Source organism: Haliaeetus albicilla, chromosome 9 (assembly GCF_947461875.1).
Source record: "Haliaeetus albicilla chromosome 9, bHalAlb1.1, whole genome shotgun sequence".
NCBI classification, from domain to species: Eukaryota; Metazoa; Chordata; class Aves; order Accipitriformes; family Accipitridae; genus Haliaeetus; species Haliaeetus albicilla.
The window spans coordinates 1,163,587-1,182,077 of NC_091491.1; the positions used below are offsets into that span (position 1 = coordinate 1,163,587).

The 18,491-nt window shown below is 38.8% G+C and overlaps 2 protein-coding genes across 3 annotated transcripts in view; both read right to left on the bottom strand.

Annotated features, from left to right (window-relative positions):
- Nucleotides 1-237: 237 nt before the first annotated feature.
- TMEM97 (transmembrane protein 97) lies at nucleotides 238-3,564 on the bottom strand. Its single transcript, XM_069790841.1, has 3 exons — nucleotides 3,397-3,564; nucleotides 1,644-1,788; nucleotides 238-1,111 (listed from the first exon to the last, which is right to left on the bottom strand). The coding sequence occupies exons 1-3, from the start codon at nucleotides 3,514-3,516 to the stop codon at nucleotides 861-863; spliced, it is 516 nt and encodes a 171-aa protein (XP_069646942.1). The 5' UTR covers nucleotides 3,517-3,564; the 3' UTR covers nucleotides 238-860.
- Nucleotides 3,565-4,034: 470 nt separating this feature from the next.
- NLK (nemo like kinase) overlaps nucleotides 4,035-18,491 on the bottom strand; it is a 67,683-nt gene continuing 53,226 nt past the window's right edge. The window contains exons 7-11 of one of the 2 annotated variants that reach the window (XM_009923765.2): nucleotides 17,333-17,434; nucleotides 12,173-12,259; nucleotides 10,219-10,417; nucleotides 8,351-8,444; nucleotides 4,035-7,825 (exon numbers count right to left, since the gene is read on the bottom strand). In XM_009923765.2, coding sequence (XP_009922067.2) covers nucleotides 7,771-7,825; nucleotides 8,351-8,444; nucleotides 10,219-10,417; nucleotides 12,173-12,259; nucleotides 17,333-17,434 — 537 coding nt within the window. In that variant the 3' untranslated portion in view covers nucleotides 4,035-7,770. Of the gene's footprint in view, nucleotides 7,826-8,344; nucleotides 8,445-10,218; nucleotides 10,418-12,172; nucleotides 12,260-17,332; nucleotides 17,435-18,491 lie in introns of both variants that reach the window. The other variant, XM_009923766.2, reaches the window with a different exon arrangement.

The window sequence follows — 18,491 nt, forward strand, 5'->3', positions numbered from 1 at the left end:
CTTATGCATATATTTACTGTGTGAACTACCTACGATCTCATGGTCATTTTAAGTTCCTTTTAGTCATTCCCTGAAGAAGGTTAAATGCAGTTTAATGCATTTAGTTAGTTATTACCATACTAGAAGTGATTTCATGGAAGAAGTTTACAAATCCTTGTTTACAATTCCTGAAGTACTTCAAGATCCTCTAGAAGTACACCTCATCGTCAAACAAAGTTAACTTCAGGCATTCATAAATCCAGATTTCATCATGTTTATCACTGATGAGACATTTACAATTAATCAAAACTAAAGCAGAGCAAAGCAAAGTGAAATTTTCAAGGGAGGGGCGAGGAAGTTAAGAACTATTATATGATTTGAAATGCTTCAAAAGCATAGCTTTGCAAATCTGTATATAACCAGTTACAGATTTCGCAGGATATGCTCTTGGAAGACAAATTTCTTACTTAAATGGTTTTCTAACAGTCATCTTGGAAAAAGGGAACTTGAAAGAAAAGTATCAGCTGTAGTTTCCTTCCCCTGCCCCATCACACAGTTAGACATCAAATGGTGAAAAGTTCATTTTCCTATTACAGATGTACTGCACAAAACGGACAGTGGGAGAGGAGGGAGGTCCCTTCACCCGTGCGTGCCCAGAAACCACGTGGAATTGCTAGTACAGGCGTCTGCCAAAGCTATTTCTGATTGAAGGAGAGCTGTGAACTCAAACCAATTCCCATTTTTCTTGCAGGAGCCAGATGCTCTGGTAAAAACTGTTGCAGCCAACAACACAAGACAGATGTTTGTCCCAGAGGACTACGTCAGCACAGGGGCTGAATCCAAACCAGTAGGAGTGTTGTGTGTACAACTTCTAGAGTGGACTACTTCCTTTTCCTTTTCTCCACATGGTTATAATAGGGGTTGTAGAGCATGGTAAAGAGAATCAGAAGTGGTATCAGCAAGTATGGCATGTATATAGATAGTAGAATCAGGCGCTCACGTTGTGTCTGAGGTCCCAAATGCTCAGACTTTGAGAAATCGTGGAACAGGATATGCGCAAGGATAGCAAACAAAGTTGTAGCTACATGGGTGGAGTAGATAATTGCAGGAGTCCTTATCCATTTGCAGCCACCTGTGTAGAAGCAAAAAGGAAACAACATGAGTATTTTGAAACAGAATTTGGTGGCTTTTAAATTAACAGAACATTAACCACTACATCTCTGATGGGATAAGCCATAAGTCATACTAAATAGCTAGCAGAAAAATCCGTGAGTACTAGTAGCGACCCAGGAAAATTATCTACCTTTATGGAAATTTAGAATGATGGTGTGATTGTCAAAGTTCTAAAGTAACGAAAAGAGCACACAGGCTTGACCTAGAACTTTGTCTGCCTTGGCAGCATGCCAGATGTCAGACATTGATGCTGGTTACATATAAACAGCTGCAGCTGACAAGGGCCTATACTCACGGGTTTTGTTTCTGACGGGCCTTTTTCTATGCTGCTTTCTCAGACAAAACTTGCCATGAAAACAGCACAGCACTCCACACGGTACGTCCCTATAATTGCTTAAGACTGATAAATAAACTTTATCTGCTTGTACAAAAAGCAAGCATTACACAGAAATGCTGCACAGGACATACTTTTACACTTGTTTTATACCAACCTTTTAAGAAGGCGTATACTGCAATGGGGAAGAAAGGCATTTGTAAGAAGGCTTCGCAATATATAAACGCCTTAAACCACTCTGGGGGCTGGAGCATCATGGGGTCTCTAAAGGTGGCTGCATACCACTGCAACAACTCTGTCAGCTTAAAAAAAAAGAACAAAACAACAGATTAATACATGGAATGTCAACCGCAACAGGGCAAAAATTGTGACCCTCATCTGCTGGTCAGATGAAGCCATCACTGCAGTGGGAAAATGAGGAATCTCATCTTGGTACACAAGGCTTCATGCTGCAATTTAGTTTTAACAGGGACTATGTTCCTGAAGTCTTTAAAGTGATGAACCCTTTCCATTAAGTATGTGTTACATTTGCACTACAGGCAATTTTAGGATTACAGCAGCATTAAGTACAGTTGCTTTCCAAAAACTACTCCTGAAACGTCATTTCCTACTAGAAGGAAAAACCGCAAAAAATCTGCACCTTGACATTGGCAGATGTTATTTTCCTCTTTCTGACCCTCCTATTGCCAGCTGAGGTGGACTCAATGTTGCAAGTACTCGCAGGTCCTTCCCCTGTCTAAGCAGGAGGTGCGACCCCAGCCCGGTCTGGCCAAGCTAAGAGGAGTCTGGGACCTCCTTCGGTCAGGGAGCGCGCCGCTGCATCACATCGCTGCACTGCAGGGTTGGTGGCTGGCCACCGCTGCTTGAGCGGCCTGATGTAAGAATTTGGGCTTAGCAAGTTACAATTAGTTTCCATAACAGAAATGTAAATTCCAGCGCGGCTTTCGGTTGGACTTTGGACAGAGAGATATGTTCGGAGATTTGCTAGTTAACTATTAATTAAAAATGGTTTCTATGATGGAGTAATTCTACCGGCAGTTCTAATGGCAAAAATCAAATTCACCAATTGCAAAGTTTGTATAGGAAGTTATGCCTGATCTCACCCTGATGACAAGAGTTAATTGTTTATCTTCTATCCAACTGTTATTTGAATTGGCTTTATGACATTTATTGTCTTCTATAATTTTAGTCAAAACCCAGCGAACCAGAGATTTTTACTAATAAATTTGGTTGCTAGCGCGCCCGCTTCTACAGCGGTAACGATTCCCTTTTACATTTTTGGCAGGAGTATGAGCAAAGACGGGGATCGCAGCGTGACCCGGGTGGCGACTCCAGCCCCATCCCGGGGGGCACGCGGTGGCTCGCGCAGCGCTGCCAGCATCTCCAGGGCGCTAAGGCGGGGCACGGCGGGCGGCACGGTGGGAACAAACGCTCCTACGGGAACGACAGCTTCTACCCGCCAGCCTGCAAAATACACAACGTACCGCGCCGGGAAAACCATCATCCGTGCCAGCAGTTGATCAGGGACTTCTCTTGCGTGGCCCTGCGACTGCGGGCGTTGAAACTGAAAGGAGTGGCCCGCGTACATCTGAGATGTGAATTTTTTTTTAAATATCAGTCCCAGCTGATAAATGATCGTCCTGTTTGTTCTCCTTCCCGACGGAATGGCTCGACTAGAAACGGAAGTCGTCGTGCAGGTAGCAAGTATTGAATTATTCTTAAGGGCTGTTTCATTTTAGTTAATTTTCTGTGTTTTCCTCCCCCGCCCCCGTCCCCGTCCCTACGTGCTGGATTTTGTTAAAAAACCGCCACCGGACCCGTTCAATCGCGCTTCTCCTCGCAAGCCTTGCGCGGGGCGAGACCCCCCGGTCCCGTCCCCGGTCCCGTCCCCGTCCCCGTCCCCTACTCACGGCCCGCGGGTGGAGGCCGGCGGGCAGCAGCGCCTGCAGGTCGATCAGCAGCGTGACGGGGATGTGCGAGAGGAAGTAGAAGGCGAACAGCCGCTCCCGGCAGCGCGGCGCCGCCGCCATCGCCGCGCTTCCCCGCCGCCTACGGGAGCGGCCCCCCCCGCCGCCGGGCCACGCCCGCCGCCCCCCGGCCACGCCCCCCGGCCGCGAAAGGCATTGAAAAGGGAGGGAGGAGGAGGAGGATGGGGCTGGGATGGCAAGTTCCCCGTTCGAAGCAGCCCCGCACCACCGCCCCAAATCTTTTCGGGCCGAGGGACTGAAAAACGCGTTCTGCTCGCGCTCCACCCCCTCACCGCGATTTTCTGTCGTTTTTACTGACTTCTCCCCACGTCTTGGCCCAGTCCACCAGCTAGGAAAAAAGACAATTAACTTCCTCTTGTACAACCGTTTCTGACAGACTGGACTATCTACTGCAAAGGGAGGAGATTTAAATACGTCTTTTCCTCTTAATTTTGCATCTAGGATCCAGCTGGGGAGAAAACAGGTTCTTGACTCGTACCAACGCGCCTTGCATTGACGAGTCCGGCTTGACCTACAGAGCTCAAACAGCCACCACAGTGAGTTACAGCATAATCAGATAATTCAGTGGGTCTGATTCCATCCTTTATTGAGCACAGAAGTTGTCCAAGGTGTACACGCAGATTATATAGCAATTATCTGCTTGGATTCCAGTTTCCCCCATTTATCAATGTCACAAACAGTTTTAAAGTAACCATACCTGAGCAGGATTACAGAAGTACAGCGAACAGAATTTTCTATCAAGTTATACTTGACAGAAGAATTTTAAAAAGTTACAAAGAACAAACAGTTCAAGGATCTCACGATACTCCGTTACTAAAACCAATAAAGGGTAAAAAAGATGATTAGAAAAATTGCTACCCAGTAAATATTAAAACCATCTGTTCAGTCTGGTGAGCATTCAAGCACTCCCAGCAGATCAAATAGTAAAGTCCCAAACACGCCACTGATAAATCGGCTGAAGGAGAAAAGCACTTGATAACTTTCATAAATTAATTGGTTTGAATCCGTCAATGATATTTCACCATACATCAGGAAATGGATTTTAGCAACTTACTGTTCCATAGCTGAGCTTGTTTAGCTCCTTTGCATCACCTTCAAGATGTACACACAGAGAGATTAGGCCTTCTAATATCTGGATGTTCCTTTGACAATTTGTGAATAATTTTCAAGCTATTCTTTGCACTCACTACTTCTGTACTCTTCTCAAGGCACAATTAATAAAAGGAGATGCAGAAGCTATATTTAGAGAGCTTAAAACTTATGATTACAATCTGTAATTCATTTGACATTGATATCAACAAAGCTTAGAACTGATTAAAATGCAACTCTGAAAACTGCAAGCCAGATTTTAACCTCATTGGGAAAGAAAGAAGCAGCTCTCTTGATGACCTCACGTTTAGATCACTCTGAGTGTATACACGTGTGCATTCACTTTAGAAATGGAACTATCTTTGTCAAAGACAGCTCTAAAGAAGTCTCACTTTCATTGTAGTTGATTTGCATTAAACATGTAAAATGCAGTTGAGGCTACAGAAAACATTACCATAATTGTTTTTTATATATATTTGCACACACAGTTTTAGTTACACATTTGTGCCAGTTTCAGCTACTCAAGTCTGCACAGTGCCCTGCCCACATTCGTATGAAGACACCCTGAAAGGTAAATGTCCGCAAGACGTTTTATTCTTTTTATTTTTATGAACAAGATTAACCCATGGACCTCTAGCAATTAGCTCCAAAAAATACACTGACGCACAAAGTGGTCTTTGCCAGTTGTGTCATTACGTGCTCATAAACTGTGTGTCAAAATGAGAAAAGCCAGCAAGTAAACTGCCGATTTGCACTGTAGTCTTACCCTGAAGGAGAATCTAATGAGCAGACTAAGTAACAGTGGCAGTGAATCAATGGCAACTAGTTCAGCAATAGACAACCAGGAAGCAATAATGACACCACCATCACCAGTTCTAAAACATGTTAAAATTTAGCTCATAATAGTATGGAGACTTTTAAGAAGAGGTTTGAAGAAGAGGCATACACATGAGTCAGAAACAGTATCTGTGCCAGCCCTGGGAAGAGAGCACATGTTAAGAAGGGTTATCAGTTTATTTCTTGTGAGGTCCTGAGGCTTGAACTGTATAGTTCAATTTGTTTGATCTTTAAAAAGGTCATACCCATAAAACATGAACATTTTCAGCCATATTCTGCAACACCACCACATGTTGGATTCTTTGCATTAGGACTACAGAAAGCAACGAAAGCATTTCTTCTGGAAAAAATGACATGAACTTTGCAAATTAAGTAAAGTCCATCCTCAACTGTATGTTTTTCAACCTCCCAATAAAGTGCAAGTCAATTGCTTGTTTTGATTTAATCAGCAAGTTTTGCCTTTATTCAGGATCAAGCTTAAAGATTAAATGAATATTTTTTTTAAGAAGTCATATATATGTGCACATATATGCATATAGATATGTATATATGTGTGTGTATGCACGTGTGTGTAAAAAATCAAAACCATGCCCAAAACAAGATGTTACAATGTCTTTTTACTTGTATTCTTTTAGACAGTACTTAATCAAGATTGTAACAACTTATTCTTAAATAAAGGTGGGAGATCAGACAGGAAATAAAGATAACACCACTTCTTTTTCAAATGTCACATTTAATGTTTTCACCACTGTACTTCAAATCTACATTTTACAAAGTGACCAGCAAGTGTGCCACATTAACTGACCAACCTCTGAGATTTTACCTTTCATACCAGTGTCTTCTTGGGCTCTTTTAATTAAACACGTTTCTCATTCAAGTGAATTGAAATGCTTCAGTTGGTTTTATTCTCAGGAGCCTCATAAAAAACAAAGATATTGCACCATCTTTGTTCAGTTATTCAATGTTTGTCTCTTTCACAGCAAATAATTACTTCATTGAAGTTAAAACTTCCAAACATAACTTACTAATAGTCTCCAATTTCAGCTCAGATCACTCTTGATGAAAATACTCTGCTAAATACAGATAACTTACAATAACTTTAACAGTTAATTGTCCATAACAAACACCACGGTTTTTCTCCAGACCAATGCTCAAATTTTAAGACCACCCTTTAGTATTTCTTTGTACAGGTGAAAAACAGTCTTCAATTTTCTAGTCTTGTTTTAAATATAAAAGTTGGAAGGGACATTCAAGTTTCAAGTCTCCACACTGAACTTAAAAAAAAAAAAAATCATGTGGAGGTAAACAAACCAAGTTGTATACTCCAGGAGGTAGAGGCCTTCAATTTGTGTTCATATATACATATGCACAGAATTCAGTGTTCCAACAGAAAAAGAATTAGCCAAAAAGTAATAAAAGTTATTTACTACTGTGACATTTCAAGACTTCCACAGCTTTGCCTAAAGACACAAACACAATTAACATAATTCCCTATGTGCTTTTTTTTTCCTTTTCTTTTTTTTTTTTCTCTCAACTGTCCAGTGCAGGAAAAAGTTCTCACAAAATTTCACAGACCTAAAATGTGCAAGCTAGTTTCTCTCTATACAGCAATGATGTCAGGGATCTCTGAAATTAGCCCATAAATGGAATTATTTACACACATAGAAGATGCATGCTGGGGGGTTTTATGTAAGAAAGAGCAGAAAAACTTCTAATAAAAATAGATTAAATATATATATATATTTATACTGGGTAAGGAAACAGAAGTTTAGTCTCTCCTAGTCACAAACTCATTCTCTCTACTCACAACATTTGATTTTAGAACAGCACACATCACCATCACAGCTCTAGTGAGAAGCTATTTATAGGATTTGATCATCAGGTGACATGCCCACTTACTGTGGTCATTGTCATCCGATGTGACTTCATGATTGGTCGCAGTCAAGTTTTCTGTATTCCTTAGTTTTAGAAAACCCAAAATCTTCAGGAATGGCTCAATATCAAAATGTATGTCTATCTTTTTGTACAATCTCACTTCAATAAAAAAAAAAAAAAAAAAGGAAAAAAGAAAAAACCTCCCCGAATTTGGTTCAATTCTGTTTGTTCTGAGCTGAGCCATCACAGCTGCACTAGAATTCATAAAACACGTGCAACTCTGGGTAAAATATTTTCTTCTAAAAGCACAACCACTTTACAAGATTAAAAGTCTAGTACATTTCTAAATATTATTCATATTGTACAAGTAGTGGTTGTTAATTTAAAACTTCATTAGTAAAATTACAGTACAAGCATGATTAACCTCCAGAATTGCAAATCCCAGACTCCAGTGGAAAGCTACATTACATCTTCAGTAGTATATTATCTTCCACTTTATTCCCAAACCAGTGGAGATGGCGGCATCTCAGATGGCTGAGCAACTGTGGAACTAGAATGCAGGTGATACAGAAAATCAGTGTTCATTTGCAATAGCTAATAGACAAGAAAGTTAATGCTTGACCAGTAAGCAAACATTTCAAGGAAAACAATAAAACCCCAGCAAAACCAAACCAAAACACCCCAAGACCAACAGTCAACAACACCGACAACAAATATTTCATATACTTTATCTACTTATTTTCTTAATGATTTTTCATCTGTCATTCCTTTTAATGTTTTTACAGTGCAATTCTACAATTGAAATACACCTTGTTGACCTTTCAGTTCTAATTTTTAGTCCAACTTCTGGGCTTTTATGCAAAAATATTACTTGAAACTTTTGCGCATTTTACTTAAATTCTAGAAGAATTCATAAAAATATTTTCAAAATGTAATCATACAAGTGGTTTTTTTGCAGAAGTTATCTATGGGCCTTTCCTATTCTGAGAGACCTAGAACATAAAACATTTTGGATTGTGAATTCTGTACTACTAATAAATGTGAATTAATATCAGATGTGATTACATACAGTTACCTAATAAAGCTCTTAAAAGCAGCAGACTGAGGGTTGATGCAGAGAGGCACTCTGTTTCCTTTCTGCTGTTCCAAAATGAACTGATGAATTATTTCTGTACATAGGAGAAAAATAAAGAACATCATACCATTAACACTTTTTGCTTCAATAAAATGCATTGCAGACTGGAGGAAAACACAGCTGCCCTTCCTGAAAGTACATCTTAGTACGGATAAAAGAACTCCAGCTTCCCTACATCTAACCTGATGCCATACCTCATAGCGTAAATTCACACAGAACTCTTACATGCACACTGAAACCAATGTATATAAAATAAAACCCTAATCACCGCTATAATACTGAACTGATGATAACCAGTTGTAGATTAAATCCCAATTTTAGGGTGTAACTTTTTGAAAAACAAAGAATTCTCAACTCTCAGTTCTATCTATGACTCAGTCCGGTTTGATTCATGAATTCGGTTACTACCACCAAGCACAAAACTGCCACTTGAGATGATTAAAACAAAAACCTAAATTTTCATAAGGGAAGAGGAACTCTATGTACAGTTGCCAGACAAAACATTTTCTCATACACATGTGTGCGCGTGCACACACACACACACCCTGCCGAAAAACAGAGGCTGGAAGATTTGGCAATGGGCTGCTCCCCTATAAGCAGCAGCGATGGTTGCCAGAACGGAGCTCCATACGCCCGGATGGTACGTTAGAGGCAACATGCTGGAATCTGCATTGCTGTCAGTGTTTAGAACAACAGATTTCAGAGAAGACAGCAGATCTACGTACAGGTCTGGAAAATGATGGCCAAAGAGAGGAGGGAAATGGAAAGAATAACAGGATAAAAAGAAAACAATGTTACATGAACTTGCATGAACTATATAAATGTGAACTTCTGAATTAGAAGTTCAGGATATATCCGAAATAAGTCACGTTATCATGGCAACATCATGAGGTATTTTTGTCCCAAATGACGGAATTGTTTGTTAGAAACTATTGAGGTAACACATTTCTTCTCCCTCTCCTCCTCTTGAGTTATTCGAGCTGCCACCAAACAGAACCTAAATCCCTACTACTATTTCTCATATTGTATTGCTCTCATAAAAGGACTGCTTTCCTGATTGGATCTGCTTTCAAAAGAAACGAAGTCTATTTTACGGGTTGTTTGCTATGACGGAATCAGACTTCAAACCTCCAGTGCCACAGAACAACTGCTGGCGTTTAGTAACCACGTGCAGCAGTAGTTTCCTCTTCCAGGCACCAGGACTGACTTTCCTCATGACAGCGTGTCACGACCCAGAGCGCATCCCTCTGCATTACTGCCAGAACCGCAGAGGGGCACCAGCAACAGAGCTTACAAGAGCAGCTGCTGTAAAGGCACTTGACATGGACATTTCAGCCCGAGCAGACGGTGATAGATTAGGGGAAATGAAGCAGAAGAACTATGAGACTACTCAGCTTCAGTTACTTGATGATGCTGACCCTTTCTGCAGGACAGCTATCAAGATAACACCTCGCACCCCGAAAAGGCAACAATAGTGATTTCCCTTTCCCCCCGGTGCAATCCTTCAACAAAAGAGTGAGTGGCGTGGGGAACACTGACATCAGAGAAGAATGCTATTAAGGTTTGAAACCGATAGACTTCTGCATGTCAACTAATGCATGTGATATTATGTTATGTCAGAACATTTACAAGCAATTCTGTTCTTTTAGTGAAAAGAAATTATTTCCTGTATCTACTATGGAAAAATACCTAAAAGAAAAAAACCACCTGGGTTAGCATATGCATCCAGATCGCACATCCTAACTACATACTACGAAAGGATGGAGCAGGAAGATAAAATGCAGAGGCAAAGGTTAACTACTACTTACCTTTCACCTGCCGAACAGAACTGAGGTTCTTTTCAAAAGTGTCATCAAATTTGGGATTAGTGACGGGTTCAAAATCACTAGTATAAACTCTTCCAGTAGATGTCGAAAAACAACATTTACACATACAAGTGTGGTATCGCAACCGCCCTTCATCAAGATATGGGTGAGCTAAGGCATCCTTAGCAGATATTCTTTTGGACTGAAATATTTCATTTAAATAAAATAAAATTAAAAAAAAATTAGTTAGGATATTTTCAGAGGTATTGAAACAGTCTAAAGAATACTTACTCGTCAATTAATTCTAAATTGTTTTATAAACCCCTAATCATGTTAAAGGATTAGTTCATGTCAGAAAGTGTTTCAGATCTGCAAACACTGCCACTAGGGGGAAGATTTTACTTAAAAACAAGCAGCATTGCTAAGATGACATTGAGCTTTCTGTACTGTAGCTAATGATGGAAAATGCTGCTAATATGATTTTTAGGAATATGTTTTTCAATAATTACTTTCTCCAGATAACCTTAAAATTATGACTCCTACAATAAATCAAAATAAACCCAAAGAATTTAATGTTAGCAAATACAGCATTTTGTAGCTCCATACTCTGCAAAACATTTTAATGTGTCCTTAAGTACCTCTTTAAAGTAAAACACAAATTTAAGCATCACTGGTAAGAGAGTAATTCAGGATATGGCATTGGGAGTTCTGAGAAATACTCTACACACCAAGTTTCAGAAAACAAGTGGTGAAGGAAGTGCAGGGAAGAAGGGTGTCAGAGCAATGCTTTCAATAACAAAGTCTACTTCCACATTACTGAGACTATTTTTGTGCATAACCCACGTAAAGTACTCAGTTTCTAGGTGTCCAACACCATCCAGTCCAAAAAGGAGAATACTATCTGTTTCTAAAGAATTGAAGACAGAAGTGGTACTGCAAATTCAAGGTGTAATGAAGTCCACTGTTACAGGTGAATTAAAAAAAAAAACAAACCAAAACACAAACAGAAAAGTTACTTGCTCAAAGTTACAGAGCAAAAGCAGTGGCAAAGCTTGAGGTAAAACCCAGGTGTCCCAATTCCCAGGATATTTTTTAAATGAAATTAAAAGTGTCTGTTGTAAAGGATTGTCCTGATTCTTTAAAATAATAAAACCACATTTATTTAAATGTGATTTGGGAATAATAGTATTCTAAGTGTTGAGGGAGTTAGAAAGGAAAAAAATTAAGTTTGTTTACGTGGAAGTTATGATTTAACAGTTCTATGTTTTTGTTCAGTAAAGGAATCTTAAGGTTAAAAAATTAAAATCAAAAGGTACTGCCTTCTGAATAGTTTATCAGTTACAAGCTTCCTCCTTTGCAGTTCAGTCAATCTGTCTATTTTTCATTTGAAATGTTCGGGTTTTTTCTGCAAGAATGAAATAATTAAGATCATCGTTTCAGGTATCAGATTTTCTAGTGACAATCTTGTATAGTAAGCCCAAGAGATAAAATCCAAAATCCACAGCAGCACATTTTTATTAGAAAAACAGATGCTCAGTAGGAAAAAAGATACTGTTATGTGACTGTGTGGATGCAGAATGAATTTTTTGTGTGTTGCAAGACCATGAACACCCACGTGTCTCTAATTAGAACTGCATCAAAGTATCTGATGTTCTGCTACCTACACCTAGCTAGGAAAAGATAGCATGATTCATGAACACCCTCATCTTTCTCACTTTGTCGTAGCTTTCTTCAAAAGACCACTAGATTTTAAATGCAAAACCCCCATTCCAGGGGGAAATTAATTGACCAATTAGAAGATTATACTTTTACGTCTTTTACAGACCCAAAAGTACTGAAATACAATGCAGAAGAAAATCAGTTAAAGCAGTCCTTTACTTAAAATATTCATTTAAGTAGCAGACAACAAAAACTGTTAAAACAAGAAGTATTAGGAATAATTTTAAATCATACTTACTGGATCAAAGACCAACATTCTGCAAAGGAGATGAACTGCTTCATGTGTAGCCTGACTGGAAAGTGTATATAGGACAGGAAGGGATGGCTGTAGGGCAAACAGGAGAAAGAAAAGTACAGATAGTTGTCCTGTCAGATCCATCAGCAAGAAAACACTGTTACAGCAAGCGTTATTTTATAGCCACTAAGGGCAAACTTCTTGTTAAAAAGGACATGCACTACCCAACGCTTTCCAACAAGACAATAATCACTATTGCAAAACTCAGCAATTGTAATAGAGAACTAATTGATTATTTTTTTTCCTTAGTTCTGAGGTAATCCCTGGACAAACCTATATTTTATTTATTTACTTTTCTATATAGACACTGCTTTAAGCTGTAGCTGCTCAGGGATTTGATTAACCACATCATTTCCAGTATTTCATTTTTCTGATCTCAATCACTGCCAAATTATGGATTATTTTGCTTTCCTTACCCAGGCGATCCATATCTAACTGACAGTGACATCTAGTACAATTAAAATGACCTTCAGGCATACAGCATTTTACATAGAGATAAATAGGCCAACTACCAAGGCTTGAAGGTCTGGGGGAGGGGGAAGGGGGGCTCAGTGAACCCCCCCTCGTTTTATAGCGCGGTACCCGGGGCATGAACCGCATGGTTAAAAAAAGCTGAAACAACCCCGAAGCTGGCGGTAGCATCGCAATTCTTGCTCTGGTTAGCCCCACAAAAACCAGCTCTGCAGATCATTTTCCTCCTGTATTTCCTCGTTTTGCTCACAAACACTCACAAGCATGACAGCCTGCCCATTCTGAAAGTTTCCAGTTTTAGCTGAGAGTGAAAAAACCTTGTGGTACAAATACCCCAGTAAAGACAGATTTTAAAAACTGGGGACATCCAGCCCTTTCTGGGAACACGAGCACATAACCTTCCTTACAGCTACGGATCAGGAGGCAAGCACAAATCCCCCAGCAATACGTGCTGCGGAGCACAGGGATTATACGGCTGTGGGTGTACGGACAACTCCTTCTCCAGCCTCAGCAGTGCCATCGGGCTCAACACGCAGGTAATATTTAAACAAGATTTTACTCAACATATAAACATTTGACAACTTTTAACTGCACATACTCTCTAGCCTGGAAGTCTCCTTTGACTCTGGAATTAAATGTTAACGCTAAGGTAGCAAAATGCAAAGACAACCCCCATCCCCAGGTTCCTAACACGTGGGAAGAAGTACTGCCTTCGGGCAAGTTGCCCAAAATGAAGAAAATAAATCAACAATAATGCTAATGTTATATGCCATTCATTTTAAAGCATTAGCTATATCCCAGACTCTGGAATGAGCTTCAAAGATATTTTTTTTTTAAAGCCACAACAATGTCAGTTTCCAAAATCAAGTAAAATATTTTCCTGCTTAATTGACATTATTCCTATTTAGCTTAAGGAACGGCAGTAGACTGCACTACAGTTAGTCTTCAAAGTAAATAAAGTGTTGTAAAACAAGTGAACAGTTACTCCTCTCAAGTGAAGGGGAAAAAACGAAAAAAAAAAAAAAAGAGTAAGATGGGGGAAAGGAAGTCTCCATTTTCACACTTAGAAGAAAGCAAAACCACAAACCTATTGAAAAAAGAAATCAAAATCCCCAACCAAAGAAAAAAAGGACCCCATAGATATTAGGCCAGGCACTGCTGCAAAGAACACTCCTAAAATTTCTTTTTTTTTTATTTTATTTAAAAAGGAAATAAACCATCACATATGCATGCAGCCACACACACACCTTTGCATTCTTCCCATGAAAATTCAAATAGCATTCATATTGGCTAGTGAATGCAGGTGTTGGGAAGAGCCATTAGGGCAGGAAGAATTATACAGAGTGCTTCACTAGCGTGTGTGATTAATTACTGTTGAGATGTGGGAAGAATATACTAGCCGGCTGACAAAAATGACTAAAACATTCTGCCTAAAATATAACAAATCAATTGAAAGCTAGCTAGCATATTTATGGGACAATATTCACTGACAAACTTTGCATGGATCCGTGGCATTTCCAGAACTGCATTAACTCTACACAGACTTTTAACTGGTATGCAATGCTAATATTTGGCAGGCATCTGTTGCTGCTACCTGTTTAGCAAAACAAATGAACAGAAGTTTTTTAGTTCCTGTAAATGTCAGTATATATAAAAATTACACTTCCACGGTGACATCATTCCAAGTTATCCCTGAACTACCAAACACAGCACTAAGCACTTCTCGGCCTTAGTTTTTAAGTTCAGTCTATAGACCGCAAAAGCTATAATATAGCTATAAAGCTATAATATTTGGTAACTTCATATGATTTTTCTAATTATTAAGTACCATCTACAGAAAAAAGCACTGTCATCCAAGCAGTGTGATTAACTAGGTTTCATCTCTATACTGGGGCAGAAAGATATGATTACATTCCTTACTTATGGAAGCTGTGGCATCCAATACAAATGAAGGATGCACTTTTTTTTGCTGCATTTATGCCCTTTGTCTGCAGTTACTATTCCAGGATCATCTGGTTATATACGGCTTTTGAGGACAGCATTTTCTCGGCAAACTGCACTCAGGTCCACAACTAGAGATCTGAAACAGTCCTGACGAGTACTAGCAAGGGCGGGAGAAATTGCTAAAAACTGAACTGCTGTAAGATTCGATTATCATGGAGTCAATGATCAGGTCTTTTAACAAGTAAGGTGCATCATACTAGATCTCTCTCTTCCACAACCGAGAATGCAAGGACCACAACAGGGAGGGAACTCCAACACATTTTACTTTTGTAAGTGGGTCAGCACATGGCTGCCAGTGAGGTCCAAACCACTCCTTACTGTACACTGGGAATATGGGAGGAGACGCTCTTCCTAGGGCTGCCAGTTAAGCGACTTTATCAATTCACTTTAGTTTGAAGTAAAATTTTTAAATACAAAACTGACAAAGAAGTCTACATAGTATGTAAATTTTCATTATGCCAACACACAGTGGGGTGGTCTTTTTTTTAATCAGAAACTTCACGCATTGATCTATTTTTACATAAAGCAGCAAAACGCTTTACCCCTTAACTCCTACTATGCTCACCTACATCGATTAAAAATAGTTTGTGTGACAAAGTAATCACCAGTTTCTAACTTGGTTTTCTCTCCCTATTAATCTAATTAAGAAACTGGTAACATTTAGCTATTTATAACCAGCAAAATCTCCACTTTATAAGATGAAAAGCCATGAATTTGCATTCAGACATGAAGTGTGCTTGAAGCTGAAAACAGAGAAATATCATTAAAGAAATGAACTAGATGCACTGTAACCCCCTATTTCCAAGTTGCAAATGAGCACGCCAGCTCCAGAGACTGTTCAGCTTCTGTGGCACTCCATGAAAAATGAATGTTGTTTTCCTCAACAGACACAAAACTAACTGCTTATAGTTTATTTCCTATGACTTGGTGGCTATAGGACATTAAATCTGTATTGGAAACATTTGATAGCATTTCACCTCACTTGCTTTTCAGTATTCCCATCATTCAGTGGGTCAAGAGACACAGTTTCAGAGGCTTGTACAAGAATAGCCTTAGAACTGGGATTAGAAAATCAGAAGACATTCTTGTACCTATCTCAGTTCTTGATAAAACATCCTGGTTTAACAAACTGAACAAGGCTAACAAATAAATTTCAGAGTTCTTGCTTACTACTACTAAGAGCACAACTACTGCACTTTGGAAATGTCACGTGATTATCAAATTAACAGAATTTAAAACCAATGTATTCTATAAAGTATCTGGATGTATTTGTATACTGTTACATATTTTTATATATAAAGTACAGTGATGTATTTCTCCCAGCTTCAATCACTATTGAACTTTTTTTTTTTTTAAAAACATCTTAAAAATTGGAAGTGCAGGACTACATGCTTAAAAGTTACAACTCTTCTAGCACGTGATAGCAAAAAAATAGACTTGATTTGTTTTAAAGCTGGTAGAGAAAGTCTTAAGGAAATCCTCCTATTATTAATGTTAAAAGAAAAAAAAATACTGTCATAAAATGGAATAGAGACAACCTGATGTAGTGAATCAAAAGTGCCAAGGAGGCAGAACTCCCACATGTTAATAATACAGCAGAATATATATTCAGTGCTCATTTCTATGGTAACTACTATTATGGTGAGTAGACATTTGAGAAATTACTTCAACATGCAGAAAATAAAGATGCAAACTTAACTACTGGAAAGATCTGATGTATTAACATGTACAGGTTATTAATTTTGTTAATTTTTACTATCTAACAATCATAAAAATGGCTACATTGGATGGACATACTGCTTTATTACTGCACTATGGATTCCTGCATAAGCATTTCTTTGTATCTATTAACAGTAACTTTCATTTGCCCTTTTTATTGTCCAGTCAGCATAATGACATCATCCGACCTTTTTTCCTCTGGTTTGTTTGTGTGGTTTTTTTTTTTTAAATTAACTTTACTTCAGTTATGTTGAATGTTGTATCTCAGTTTTCAATATCTTGTTAAACCTTTCACAAACAGCTCGGGTCACTGCACAGATGTGTGAGGGGACCCTTTGGTGATGAGCTGCTGGACTGTTCTGTTTACGGATCTGGATAACGGGTGATTTCCACTTCCTAACACTCTCGATCCTGTCAGTACAGGAGTCCCTCCAGGGCTTTCTGAACTATACTGTCAATTTTAATTTATGTTTCTTGCCAATATTATCACTTAAATTTAACATCTTCCTTCAAAATAGCTATCAAAAACTGTCGCTTCAAAAAATGAGACTTTCACCTGTGTCAACAAGACAAACAATACATACATGAGAGGCCAGAAATGCACTTTACTAGTGAAAAACCACCTTGTCTCAACAGTAGTTTGAATAACTGCACCATTAACCCATGCCACTGCAACACCACAACCACCTTTGCTAAACTTAACCCTGTTTTCAGGTGGAGACAACTCTGAGATTAAATATCCAAACAAAGTATTTATGAACAAACATGCCATGAGAATTTAATCAAGACGTGAAACACTGCAATGATACAGCAGTAGTATCCTGAACAGAGGAAATCCTAACTTATGGGGGCCAACTGAAGGATTGTCTTGACCAAGCGTAAAAAAAGGCCAGCAATCTCCAGCTATACCTGTTTATGAGGACCCCTGAGTATATGTGCCTTGGCGCCTTCACAAGCCGTCCTCATTGCTTCCAGCGACGGTGTTCCCAACAGGTCTGTAATCAAATCCAACTGTAGGTATAGAAAATACAAATTTGAGGTTTTAGACATATATTAATACATTTCACCACGACAGCAGATTCTTAAGCTAACGTAAATTACATTTAAGATATGAATCAGTTCAATACCACTATTTTATGGATAGTAAATTACAAATATTAACATATACATTTAGTAGATAGCAAATACAAACATTTGTAATTGCACTGAAAAAGCCCTAACACAAGCTGATTTTCAAGTTTGGGAGGTTTTTTTGTTTATAGGTTTAATAAAATATTTTATTGCAATTTAAAAGTCAATTTTACATCATTAAGAAAATCAAGTACTCTTAATGGTGCGTTACTAATTCTAAAACCCAAATATCCTCAATTGAATGTCAGCATTGCATACCAATATACCACACAAAATTACTCCAAAAAAACAGGTCAACTACTACTTTACACAAAATATTTTGCCATCAGCAGGAATAAAACTATAGAAAATGGAAAAAAAAAAACCCCTCAGAACTACAGCGCAAACTTGCTATATTAAAAAAAGAATAAAATCTGTCTAGCACCAGAGGAAGGCAAAGGAGTGGTGCTGGTTACAAGAAAAATAAAAGCTACCTAAAAAAGAGCAAAGATGATGCCGTGTTTAAAACTGGTCTCAACTTTAAACGAAATGACATTTCATTCATCTTTTTCTTTTTGGAAAGCAACAGACAAGCTTTCACCTTACCTCTACAAAAGTGTGTGCATATACTCCTTTAGTGAATGAAAACAAACAAAAAACCCCTCTGTATAAGTCAAGCAAAATAAAAAAAAAGTCTTGTCAGTGGTGAGATCAGCACCCTGGTTCCAAGTGTTCCCTTGTGACCACCATCCACCCGCGCTAACGAGCAACCGCAGAGCTCTCCTCTGAGAATAAACCCATTATCATCATTATACAGGCCTTGTATGCATGAAAATCACCCACTGACTGTTGGTATAACATTTGTGAAATGTGATTGCTGTTTACACACCGAACTGTGTAACTCTTCAATTGGTGTGTTCTCTCCATCTTTCCCCCCTCTCCAGCAGAAGCACTAGTC